At 47.5% G+C, this 12,288-nt stretch overlaps 1 protein-coding gene across 1 annotated transcript in view; it reads right to left on the minus strand.

The window, feature by feature from the left end:
* Positions 1–1,468: 1,468 nt before the first annotated feature.
* The window catches only part of LOC139268174 (BMP/retinoic acid-inducible neural-specific protein 3-like), a 219,815-nt gene continuing 208,995 nt past the window's right edge, over positions 1,469–12,288 (minus strand). Inside the window, exon 7 of the mRNA XM_070886225.1 lies at positions 1,469–2,591. Within this exon, the coding sequence (XP_070742326.1) occupies positions 1,469–2,591 (1,123 nt within the window). The remainder of the gene's footprint in view (positions 2,592–12,288) is intronic.

Raw genomic sequence — 12,288 nt, forward strand, 5'->3', positions numbered from 1 at the left:
GAACATCAGATCATAACAAGGTAGGCGAATTAATGTTCCAGCTTTCTTCATTGTCCCCAATCCAGCCTCCGCCAAACATTAAAAAACAATTGCCTTTCACGAACTGATTGAAGCCATTACTAGTCTGTGTAAGATAATATGAAGATAATTGGCAAAAGAATCATGAGTAGATGAGTAGAATCTTTTATTTTAATGCAGCGAGTTGTTATGATCTGGAATACAGATCAGACATGATCTCATTGAATGGCAGAGCAGGCTCGAGGGGCCGAATGGCTTGCTCCTGCTCCTAATTCTTATGTTCTTATGCACTGCCTGAAAAGGGAATTGGATATGTACTTGTGAAGAAAAATTTTTCAGGGCCATGGGAAAGAGTAGGGGAGTGGGACTAATTGGATAGCTCTTTCAGGCACAGGCACAGTGAGCTGAACGGCCTCTTTCTGTGTTGTATCATTCTGTGAGGAATTGATGCTGTTAGTAAGGTACAGCAATGCACTATATGCATCTCTCCCTGCTTTGACCAGTGGCCATTTGCATTCCATTGACTCCTGAATGAGCCATACTGCTTTTGTCACATTCAAGCTCTCTTCACTACCTGCAAGATTCAACTTGTGCATTTAACCGGTTATCAATTTTTTTTGTTATTTTGCTTCGTACTTATATCCTGAGGCCAGCGTTAGCAGCGTGGGGAATGGTTAGTGCATATTCTTTCCCCCAAATGATCTATGATTTGCCCAGATGACAAATGGCCTGAGCCAGTCAACAGCTCCACATGCCTCAGGACCCCCCCACCTTGCCCAAAGTAGAAACACAAAAAATATGCCTTTGTGTTTGGATCCAGAGCTCTTTGTATCACGATTGGTCTCATCTAGAAAAAGGAAACATGACTGAGCAACCACAGCACGCCGGGGTTTCATATACAGTAAAAACAATGCCATTGAAAAATATTAGTCCTGCAACACCAATTATTAAAATAATTATACAATGAAAAAGAAAATGCCACAGCAACGCACCATTTTGTTTCTGTGCTGGTGTGTGCTACAGGAACCTGGGTCAGTTAGATCAAGAGTGTTATTTCTAAGCACCCCATTGTTAAAAAATAAATTAACGGACACAATGCATTACTCCCGCTCCCGGCTACTGTTCAATGAATGTTCATTGTTCCCAACTGGGAGGGAGCATGGTATGATGTTTCCGCTTCGTGTCCTGGAAATAACATAGGGCGGCCATGTTGTTTGGATATTCAGGCGCACGCTGAAAATGTTGGTTATGGCACACTGGTCATTTGTTTGCTCCTGTGGTTTGGTGATTCCCCAACACTTAATGTACAGAATAAAGACAGGTGCTTGTCGAAGGGGGGAAATCCAGAGTTAAATCAAACAAATTTCACACAAAGCAACAACAACAAAAAAAAAATCCCCATTATTAACTCTGGCAGGCTCTTGTGTTGTGCCGGGAATGTTGACTACGGTTAACTGCATAATTTGGTGGTTTCGTTTTCAATAGAGTTGATGAGTTTGGCGTTGAAGGCCTGAAGGGAGGCTTGAATTCTGACCACCTCACTCGTGGACAGCTTGAGGCGGTGGCGGAGCAGGCAGGTGAAAAGGTCCAGGCGCTGGTGGCCGTAGGGGGAGAGCCTGTTCACCCGGTCCCGGATCTCCAGCAGCTGCAGCAGGGCGGAGTCCTGCGAGCCCTGGGTGTACGGGTAGTCCAACTGCAGGATCAGGTCCCGAATGGCGTCGGGATCAAAGTGCATGCTGTAGCCAAACACCTGGGCGTTGCTGATCTTCATGTAGCCCAAGTTCCTGGAGGGGTCGATGAACTCCAGTGGCTCGTAGTACAAGGTGTCGTTGCCGGTCAGGCCATTGGACTTGATGCGGCTCCTCAGGTAGATGTGGACCGTCTCAAAAAACGTCTTCCACTTGTTGCCCAGCATCAGGGTCCAGTTGTAACACTGAAGAGGCACATCCACTTTAGTCCTCTCCCAGTCTGGGTAGCTGTCCTCATTTACCGGCATGAACCAGCTCTCCGAGTGACTGCCTCCAAAGGGATTCACGTAGATAGCCAGCACTGGCTCCAAGGTACTGTTTTTAGTCAAACAGATTTGTATTGTCATGCCTAAGATCATGTGAACAAAGTTGGTCTTGTACTTGTTGCTCTTTAGGGTCAGCAGCATGCGCTTCCTCCAGGAGGGGTCGAACCAACTGTTCAGGCGCATGTCGTTGCTGATGAAGATGGCCGGCACCATTATCTTGCTGTCGCGTTTCTGCAGCAGGTACCGTATCTCCATGTCCCGCAGGTCCTGCTCGGTCTCGAAGCCGATGTACTGTTCGGTGGGGTCAGCGACCTCTGGCCGGCAGGCCCCTTGGCCCAGCATGTAGCCCACGTTGCAGCCCCCGCAGCGCGTGCGGTTGTCAGTCGCACATGTCACGCAGGAGATCCCCTCGCCCACCATGCATGGGATGGCCTTCTGGCAGGTCAGCTGGTCATAGGGGCAGGTGCAGCTTCGGGTCTCCTCCGAAAATATTCCGGCCAGGCCGTTGTCCGTGCAGTACAGGAATGACTGAATGCGGTTGAGCCAGTAGGTCATAGCCCTTCAGGAGAAAAACAAAACCAAATGACCATCGGGTGGAAATTAGGACACATCCCCAAAGACTCAAACAATTTGCATTTACATAGCACCTTTAATGTTGTAAAACGTCCCAAGGCGCTTCACTGGAGTGTTAATTTAACACCGAGCCACATAAGGAAATGTTTGGACAGGTGACCAAAAGCTTGGTCAAAGAGGTAGGTTGTAAGGAACATCTTAAAGGAGGAGAGAGTTGGAGAAGTTTATGGAGGGAGTTCGAGAGCTTAGGGTCGAGGGAGCTTAAGGCACGGCCACCAATAATGGAACGATGAAAATCGGGGATGCACAAGAGGCCAGAATTGGAGGAATGCAGAAATCTGGGAGAGTTATAGGGCTGGAGGAAGATGCAGAGATCGGGAGGAGTGTGGCCAAGTGCGATGGTCAAGGGATTTGAACACAAGGATGAGAATTCTCTGCAGTAAATAGCAGTGCCTTTTGAAATGAGGAAGGCCGCAGACTCGATGCCTGATCTGAGTGGAGTTCACGGAGTTCAGCCGGAGCAAGTGCTAAAGCTGGCCTCCGATCCCGACCGTTAGGAAGTGGAAACATTGGCCAGGGTTCCTGCTCATGTCATCTATCCAGAAGTCCTTTGCTGCAAGTGGATGTGTACAGATGTTGCAGGAGGATGGGACCGGGCATAAGTGTGATTCCCCACTGTGCGAATAGCCTGCTGACATTACATTCGATATCTCGGGCCACACATGAATGATGGAACTCCAAAACCACTGTTGAAGCTGGGGGCGACTGAAAATTTCAAAACTGATGAATAGATTTTTGTTTGACAAGAGCAATTAATGGTTACGGAGCCAAGGCGGGTAGATGGAGTTAAGATACAGATCAGCCATGGTCTAATTGAATAGCGGAATGGGCTCGAGGGGCTGAATGGCCTACTCCTGTTCCTATGATGCTATGGCTACTTGTCTGTGGTAGCCAAAGCTGTCTCTTAACTTTGGAACCAAACGCAGCCAGGAGTCAATGCAGGAGGAGAGGGAAGGGACGAGAGGTGAAGAAAATTAGCAGGGAAAAATAATCGGATCACTGTGGCTCAATTCTTCAGTCAACTCCTAAAGCACAAAATAAATCAGAGGTTAAGTATAATCCACACGCTCTCAACACCCATGGGAGTTGGATGACCGGGAAACATAAGCATGGTCACAAACATATATGTGCACTCAGACCACGTGGAATGGAATAAGACCATCCAAATGGCAGACCAATTTAACAAATACTTCGGTTCTGTCTTCATGAAGGAAGACACAAATAACCTTCCGCATGTATAAGGGCTCAATGGGTCTAATGAGAAGGAAGAACTGAAGGATATCATTATTAGGCGGGAAATTGTGTTAGGGAAATTGATGGGATTGAAGGCCGATAAATCCCTGGGGCCTGATAGTCTGTATCTCAGAGTACTTAAGGAAGTGGCCCTAGAAATAGTGGATGCATTGGTGGTCATTTTCCAACAGTCTATCGACTCTGGATCAGTTCCTATGGACTGGAGGGTAGTTAATGTAACACCACTTTTTAAAAAGGGAAGGAGAGAGAAAACGGGTAATTATAGACCGGTTAGCCTGACACCAGTAGTGGGGAAAATGCTGGAATCAATCATTAAGGATGAAATAGCAGCCCATTTAGAAAGCAGTGGCAGGATTGGTCTAAGTCAGCATGGATTTATGAAAGGAAAATCATGCTTGACGAATCTTCTGGAATTTTTTGAAGATGTAACTAGCAGAGTGGACAAAGGAGAACCAGTGGATGTGGTGTATTTGGACTTTCAAAAGGCTTTTGACAAGGTCCCGCACAAGAGATTGGTGTGCAAAATCAAAGCGCATGGTATTGGGGCTAATGTACTGACGTGGATAGAGAACTGGTTGGCAGACAGGAAGCAGAGAGGCGGGATACACGGGTCCTTTTCAGAATGGCAGGCAGTGACTAGTGGAGTGCCGTAGGGCTCAGTGCTGGGACTGCAGCTCTTTACAATATACATTAACGATTTAGATGAAGAAATTGAGTGTAATATCTCCAAGTTTGCAGATGACACTAAACTGGGTGGCGGTGTGAGCTGTGAGGAGGACGCCAAGAGGCTGCAGGGTGACTTGGATAGGTTAGGTGAGTGGGCAAATGCAAGGCAGATGTAGTATAATGTGGATAAATGTGAGGTTATACATTTTGGGGGGAAAAAACACGAAGGCAGAATATTATCTGAATAGCGGCAGATTAGGAAAAGGGAAGGTGCAACGAGACCTGGGTGTCATGGTTCATCAGTCATTGAAAGTTGGTATGCAGGTACAGCAGGCTGTGAAGAAGGTAAATGGTATGTTGGCCTTCATAGCTAGGGGATTTGAGTATAGGAGCAGGGAGGTCTTACTGCAGTTGTACAGGGCCTTAGTGAGGCCTCACCTGGAATATTGTGTTCAGTTTTGGTCTCCTAATCTGAGGAACGACGTTCTTGCTATTGAGGGAGTGCAGCGAAGGTTTACTAGACTGATTCCAGGGATGGCTGGGCTGTCATTTGAGGAGAGACTGAATCAACTGGGCCTTTATTCACTGGAGTTTAGCAGGATGAGAGGGGATCTCATAGAAACGTATAAGATTCTGACGGGACTGGACAGGTTAGATGCGGGAAGAATGTTCCCAATGTTGGGGAAGTCCAGAACCAGGGGACATAGTCTTAGGATAAGGGCTAGGCCATTTAGGACCGAGATGAGGAGAAACTTCTTCACTTAGAGAGTTGTTAACCTGTGAAATTCCCTGCCGCAGAGAGTTGGTGATGCCAGTTCATTGGATATATTCAAGAGGGAGTTAGATATGGCCCTTACGGCTAAAGGGATTAAGGGGTATGGAGCGAAAGCAGGAAAGGGGTACTGAGGGAATGATCAGCTATGATCTTATTGAATGGTGGCGCAGATTCGAAGGGCCGAATGGCCTACTCCTGCACCTATTTTCTATGTTTCTATGTGATCGTGCCTGCAGTGACACACAGCACCAGGACTATTGGGGCTTGCTGTTCAGGGCCTGTTCCCACGGCCTCTCCCAAACTTTCTAAACCACCACCTTATTCTGTAAAGGTCGGAGCTCCTTCATCAGCTCACCGTCCCTGAGCCACACCGACCAGGAGGTTCCCTGGATTCACCCTTTGCTCATCTCAGCAGGGCTGTCACAGTTGGTCTCCGTGCCCTGGGACAGGGAAAGGAAAATTGGCGAAGGTTTCCCATTCCACTCCAGAGCGCTGCACAGTAACCTCTGCTTCAAGTGATCATGCACAGATATCAGGCCATGACACGATCAGGATTGACTGTGGCGCTCCCAAGGTAAAATGGTCTACACCATGTTGGGAATTACCTCAGGAGCTCTCCCGATCGGCCACTGTCACTTCAGCGGAGGGCTGGTGGAATTCCTGTTCCGTTCGGAGGTTTGCGCCCACGTTAAAGTATCTGATTAGGAGAATCCCCAAGCAAATTCCTGGCGCCATTGTTTAGGCTTCTGCGTTATGATTGGTCAGCGGGCTGCTGGAGGGTGACTGCCGGCTGTGGAACCATTGCCAGGGTAGAGGCAGCATCTGAAAGCACTCCCACCATTGGCGGCCATGCCTTCAGCTGCCTAGCCTCTAAGCTCTGGAACTCTCTCCCTAAACCTCGACACCTCTCTCCTCCTTTAAGACTCTCCTTAAAACCTACCTCAATGACCAAGCTTTTGTCAGTCAGTTGCCCTGATATCTCCGGCATCAAATTTGGTATTATAAAGTTTCTGTGAAGCACCTTGGGACATTTTACTATGTTAAAGGTGCTATATAAATACAGGTTGTTGTTGAAAGAGGGGAACGAGAAATCTGGAACTATCTGCCTCCTCCCCTTGCAACACCAACCCCCCCCCCCCCCCCCCCCACCCCACTGTTCAATTTGTAGAATATTCAGCCAGAAATAACTATCAGCATGGAAACAGAGATCTCAAACGCGGCTTGCCAAGGAAGTGATCATTGTGCTGCAAGGGGTTAAACAACCCAACAATCTCACTCAAATTCATTCCTCTCTAAAGCTGCTCTAAGTGTTGAAACACATCGCACACACACAGGCACAAAGGCCCATGTAGAAGTATTCAATATATCCTGCAACCACCGCATAAATCACCCTCATTCTCTCCAATCCCTAAAATGAAACGGGCTCCGAGCTGATCCCAAATCCGCAGCTGAATTTCCAAAGTGCGCCACAGCCCATTTTAATCAGCACTGCAGAAAATAACCTGGTACTTTTTGTAACAATCATTTGGACATAAGAATGGAGTTCAGAACTAAGGTGCTCTTCGAACTCACTGATGATGAAAGACAATTCTTTGCAAGGACTGTTATTAGACACAGTTTGTTGAGAGCCTGAGAAACATGGGGCTGTGGTTGCTGCAGTGCAGAATATCTAAGGCGCCTGTAATTTAACTACATCTGACATGTTACGACTGTTTAAAAAAAACTCTGATCTCCTGTAACTGTGATCAGATATGAAGTGGTGGCCTCATTGCTTATTACCTATAGAGTTCTGTCAGGTCAGACTGTAGCACAGCTCCAGCCCCAGGGTACAGGCAACTCAGACTGTTGCACATCACCAGTCCCAAGGCACCGGCAACTCAGACTGTAACACATCCCCAGTCAACAGGAAACTCAGACTGTAGCACAGCCCCGAGCACCAGGGCACAGGCAACTCAGACTGTAGAACAGTCCCAGCACCAGGATACAGGCAACTCAGACTGTAGCACAGTCCCAGCACCAGAGTACAGGCAACTCAGACTGTAACACATCCCCAGTCCCAGGGAACAGACAACTCAGACTGTAGCACAGTCCCAGCACCAGGGTACGGGCAACTTAGACTGTCGCACAGCTCCAGCACCAGGGTACAGGAAACTCAGACTGTAGCACAACTTCATACCAGGATACAGGCAAATCAGACTGTAGCACAGCCCCAGCACCGGGGTACCATGGTTCCGGTATCATCCTTGTAAATGTGTTTTTGCCTCTTCTCCAGTGACTCGATATCCTTTTTCTAATATGGAGACCAGAACTATGCACAGTTCTCCATATGTAGTCTAACCAATATTCTATACAGTTTAACATAACTTTTATGCTTTTCAATTCTATCCCTCTAAAAATAAACCCCACTCCTTGGTTTGCTATTTTTAATGCTTTTTCACCTGCGTCGCCGCATTTAGTGATTGGTACATCTGTGCCCTTTGATACTTTGCTCCTCCCCAGTTAGACTCTTGTTTTCCAAGGAGTATGAGACCTCCTTATTCTTCCTACCAAAATGCACCACCTCACACTTAGAATCATAGAATGATAGAGCACAGAAGGATGCCATTCGGCCATCGAACCTGTGCCAGATTTAGCGATACTGAAATTAATTAGCCAGTTACACACCCATTTTGCAAATTTAATAATGTGAAACATCTCATGGCGCTTCCTTACCTAAGGAATGATTACTTGCCATTGGGGGAGTGCAACGAAGGTTCACCAGCCTGATTCCATGGATGGGGGGATTGCCCTGTGAGGAGAGATTGAGTAGACTAGGCCTATATTCTCTAAAGTTTACAAGAATGAGAGGTGAGCTCATCGAAACATACAAAATTCTTACAGGGCTTGACATGGTAGATGCAGGGAGGATGTTTCCCCTTACTGGGGAATCTAGAACCAGATGTCACAGTCTCAGAATAAGGGGTCGGCCATTTAGGACGGAGATGAGGAGAAATTTCTTCACTGAGAGGGTGATGAATCTTTTGAATTCTCTACCCCAGAGGGCTGTGGAGGCTCAGTCGTTGAGTATATTCAAGACAGAGATCGATAGATTTTTGGATATTAAGGGGATAGTGCAGGAAAGTGGAGCTGAGGTAGAAGATCAGCCATGATCTTATTGAATGGCGGAGCAGGCTCGAGGGGCCGAAGGCCTACTCCTGCTCTTATTTCTTATGTTCTTATGTTATGTTCTTATTATTTGTCTGCCAGTCCTCTGGCACTATTCCCTTTTGTAATGAATAAAGTTTGGGAAGTGTATTGTTTGTTGGAGCTCACTTCATTCAATGGAAAGTACACCTGTAGCACGCTTTGCAGCAGAGCTGAGAGAAGTCAGAATGCAATGAAACAGGAGTAGGATCCACATCCCTGTGGGATACCATTTTCTGAGCCATATCCCTACAGGGTAAAGGAGTAGCATCCATTTCCCCATAGTATATTGGAATAGGAACCATATCCCCATAGTATATCGGAGTAGGAACCATATCCCCATCGTATATAGGAGTAGGAACCATGTCACTACAGGTCAACGGCACAGGATCCACATCTCTGCAAGATCCAGGAGTCGAATCCACATCCGGACATGATACTGGAGTCGGATCCAGATCCCGACAGGATGCAGGATTAGGATCCATATCCCTATCCCTACAGAATCCCGGAGTCCGCTCCACATCCCAACACGATACTGCATTAGGATCCCGATCCTTACAGCTGTGGGAAGTACTGCAATGCAGAGACCGGCAATCAATGGCAATGTAAAAAGGAGTTGAGAGCGAGACTGGAACAATATTAAGGAAAGGTAATAGCGCCTTTGACAGCTGCGAAAGCTGTGCATTAAATAAGCTTGGTGTAACAACCCATTTTGTAGGCCACAGCAAAAAAAAACAGCCCTTGATACACTATAAATGGCATGAAATCAATAATCTTGCTGAGAGAATTGATGAGGGTGGCTGGTGTTGGGAATGAAAATGTCAGCCTGCGAGAATAAGCTGTGCTCTTCCCTGTTTTGGGGTTTATCAGGTACATTTTTGGGACAGAACAGAGGCAGATTTATCCTGCACCGCCCCATGCTATGCCTGCCTTGGATGTGTTCAACAAGACAGGGTATATGCAGTTTTAGTCTGGATGTAGCGGGTGTTCTGTTAGACCTGGTGAAAAGTATAGAAGTTGTCCTGTTACCCAGGACTGATGTCATGATATCCAAGCTCTAGAGGTGAATGCTAATGGGCAATGCACGCTCACCTCCTCCAGCAATTTCCTTGCAAGTGGTGGGCTTCAAAATTTGGGAGAGACCCTGGCTCCTACTTTCAACACCCACACTGCTCATCAAAGCAAGGTAAAAGTTAGCAACTTGACAGGGAACATCATGATGCAACTGTTAGATGGGATTGCTGGAGGCGATGCCTTTAGCATTTGACCATTGTGAGCAGGAATAGAGGGTGGAGGAGGAGAGCATGAACGCTGCTAGGGCAGTATATTGGCCAGCGACCAGCATCAGAGATTTCCTGTTGATAGGAGCAGAACAATGGCTGTGAGCCTAAAATTCCGGCACACATGCACTGACACGCATGCACAAAAACACGCACAGACACACAGATACATGCACCTACACACACGCACATTCAAACTTCTCTTCTCCTTCTTACGCAGTCCCTCGGAGGCGAGGAAGACTTGCTTCCACACTAATCTGAATTCTCGAGTGACTAAAGAGACTAATGCGAGACCTACAGTCTCTGTCACAGGTGGGGCAGACGGTGGTTGGAGGGGCGGGTGGATGGGGTGCCTGGGTTGTCGTGTGCCCTTTCCACTGTTTGTACTTGGCTTCTGCGTGCTCCTGGCGAAGAGACTCGAGGTGTTCAGCTTTTCCTCCACTTTGAGCAGTCTTGGGACAGGGATTCCCAGGTGTCAATCGGAATGTTCCACTTCTTCAAGGAGGCTTGGAGAGTGTCCTTGAAGCGTTTCCTCTGCCCACCTGGGACTCGCTTGCCGTGTTGGAGCTCTGTTTAGAACGCTTGTTTTGGGAGTCTAGTATCAGGCATGCGGACGAAGTGGCCCATCCATCAGAGCTGGTTGAGTGTGGTCAATGCTTCAAAGCAGGGGATGTTGGCCGGAGCGAGAACACTGATGTTGGTTCACCTATCTTGCCAATGGATTTGCAGGATCTTGCGGAGGCAGCATTGGTGGTACTACTTCAGTGCTTTGAGGTGCCTGCAGTACATAGTCCATGTCTCTGAAGCATATAGGGGGGTGGGTATCACTACTGCTCTGTAGACCATGAGCTTGGTGCCGGGTTTGGGATCCTGGTCTTCAAACACTCTCTTCCTCAGGCAACCGAAGGCTGCACTGGCACACTGAAGGCGGTGTTGAACCATGTCATCGACATCTGCCCTTGTTGAGAGTTGGCTCCTGAGATGTGGAAAATTGTACATGTTATCCAGGGACTCGTCATAGATCTTAATAATTGGGGGAGGGGCAGTGCTATGTGACAGGGGCAGGTTGGAAGAGAACCTTTGTCTTACAAATGTTTAATGTAAGGCCCATACTCTTGTATGCTTAGTGAAGATGGTGTTGAAGGTTTGGAGTTCGAATTCCCAGTGTGCGCAGAAGCAAGCGTCGTCTGCATACGGTAAATCAATGACTGAGGATGGGAAGGCGTTGGAGGCGATGGAGGTTGAACAATTTCCCTTTTGTTCTGTAGATTAGTTGCACTCCAGCTCCACTCCAACATACAAGCTCACACGCTCACACATATACACACACACGCTTACACATGTACACACACACACTCAGACATGCACACTCAGACACACACAGACATACACGCAGAGCACACACACATACACACACTTTTTCCTCTCCACATCCCCTTCTGGACACCAGACAGGTGCAGTGTACTGGAGGTGTGCTGTGTCTGTGAGTGGCGGGATGCCCCCAATTTTGGCCTGGGCCATACGGTTTTGCTCCTGTTGCAGCCTGCTGATCCCAGCACTCCAGCACGGAGTGTGTTCTGGAGTGGGGATGGCGGAGAATTGAGAACTGTAAGTACTTTTTTTTAATCTTCTATTAAATACGGGAAGCCCTAGGGCTCTCCACAGATCTGCAGGGCTGGAGAGAGTCCCAAAGCAATCCACACCTCCAGAGTTCTTCAGCTGCATTTGTATTTAGTGCCCAATGGGTAAAATCTTTGGAAAGTGAGATGGGTCACATTGATAGTGAGGTGGGCCACATTGAGAGTGAGGTCGAATACATCGATATTTTCTATGTTTCTTTGTTTCTATTGAGGTGGGACACGGTGGTAGTGAGGTGGGACACGGTGGTAGTGAGGTGGGACACGGTGGTAGTGAGGTGGGACACGGTGGTAGTGAGATACCATGAATGCCGCAACGTGCAACACCTTTTACATTGTGACATGAGGCTTGGCTCTACTAGAGGTTTCATCTAATAACAGGAAGGAGGGAAACCCTGTAAATCCTGGGTCAACAGAGTAAGGCTGAGTCTTGAGGTAACATAATGTTCACCAAGCACAATGAAGGGATAAATCAAAACTATACTCTCATTCATAACTTTACACACTCACACACAGAACACTTCAAGCACTCCCACAATCACCCCTCACATGCACCGTTCTCACACGCACCCATACTCTCCCTAATAAACACTTCAAAATTCACACCTACATGCACACAGACATGCGCTCTTTCACATATGCAGCTACATACAAATATACAAACGCTCCTGCCGTCTCCGTCTCACACGTGCACCATTACATGCGCACATCCTCACATATACAACCCCACCCTCTCACATAAACACACTCATACACACATGCATAACCGCCAGTGAACTATTCAACCATGGATGCATCACAACCAATCCAGATCCTGTCCTTGCCTGA

Source organism: Pristiophorus japonicus, chromosome 8 (assembly GCF_044704955.1).
Source record: "Pristiophorus japonicus isolate sPriJap1 chromosome 8, sPriJap1.hap1, whole genome shotgun sequence".
Classification (NCBI taxonomy): Eukaryota; Metazoa; Chordata; class Chondrichthyes; family Pristiophoridae; genus Pristiophorus; species Pristiophorus japonicus.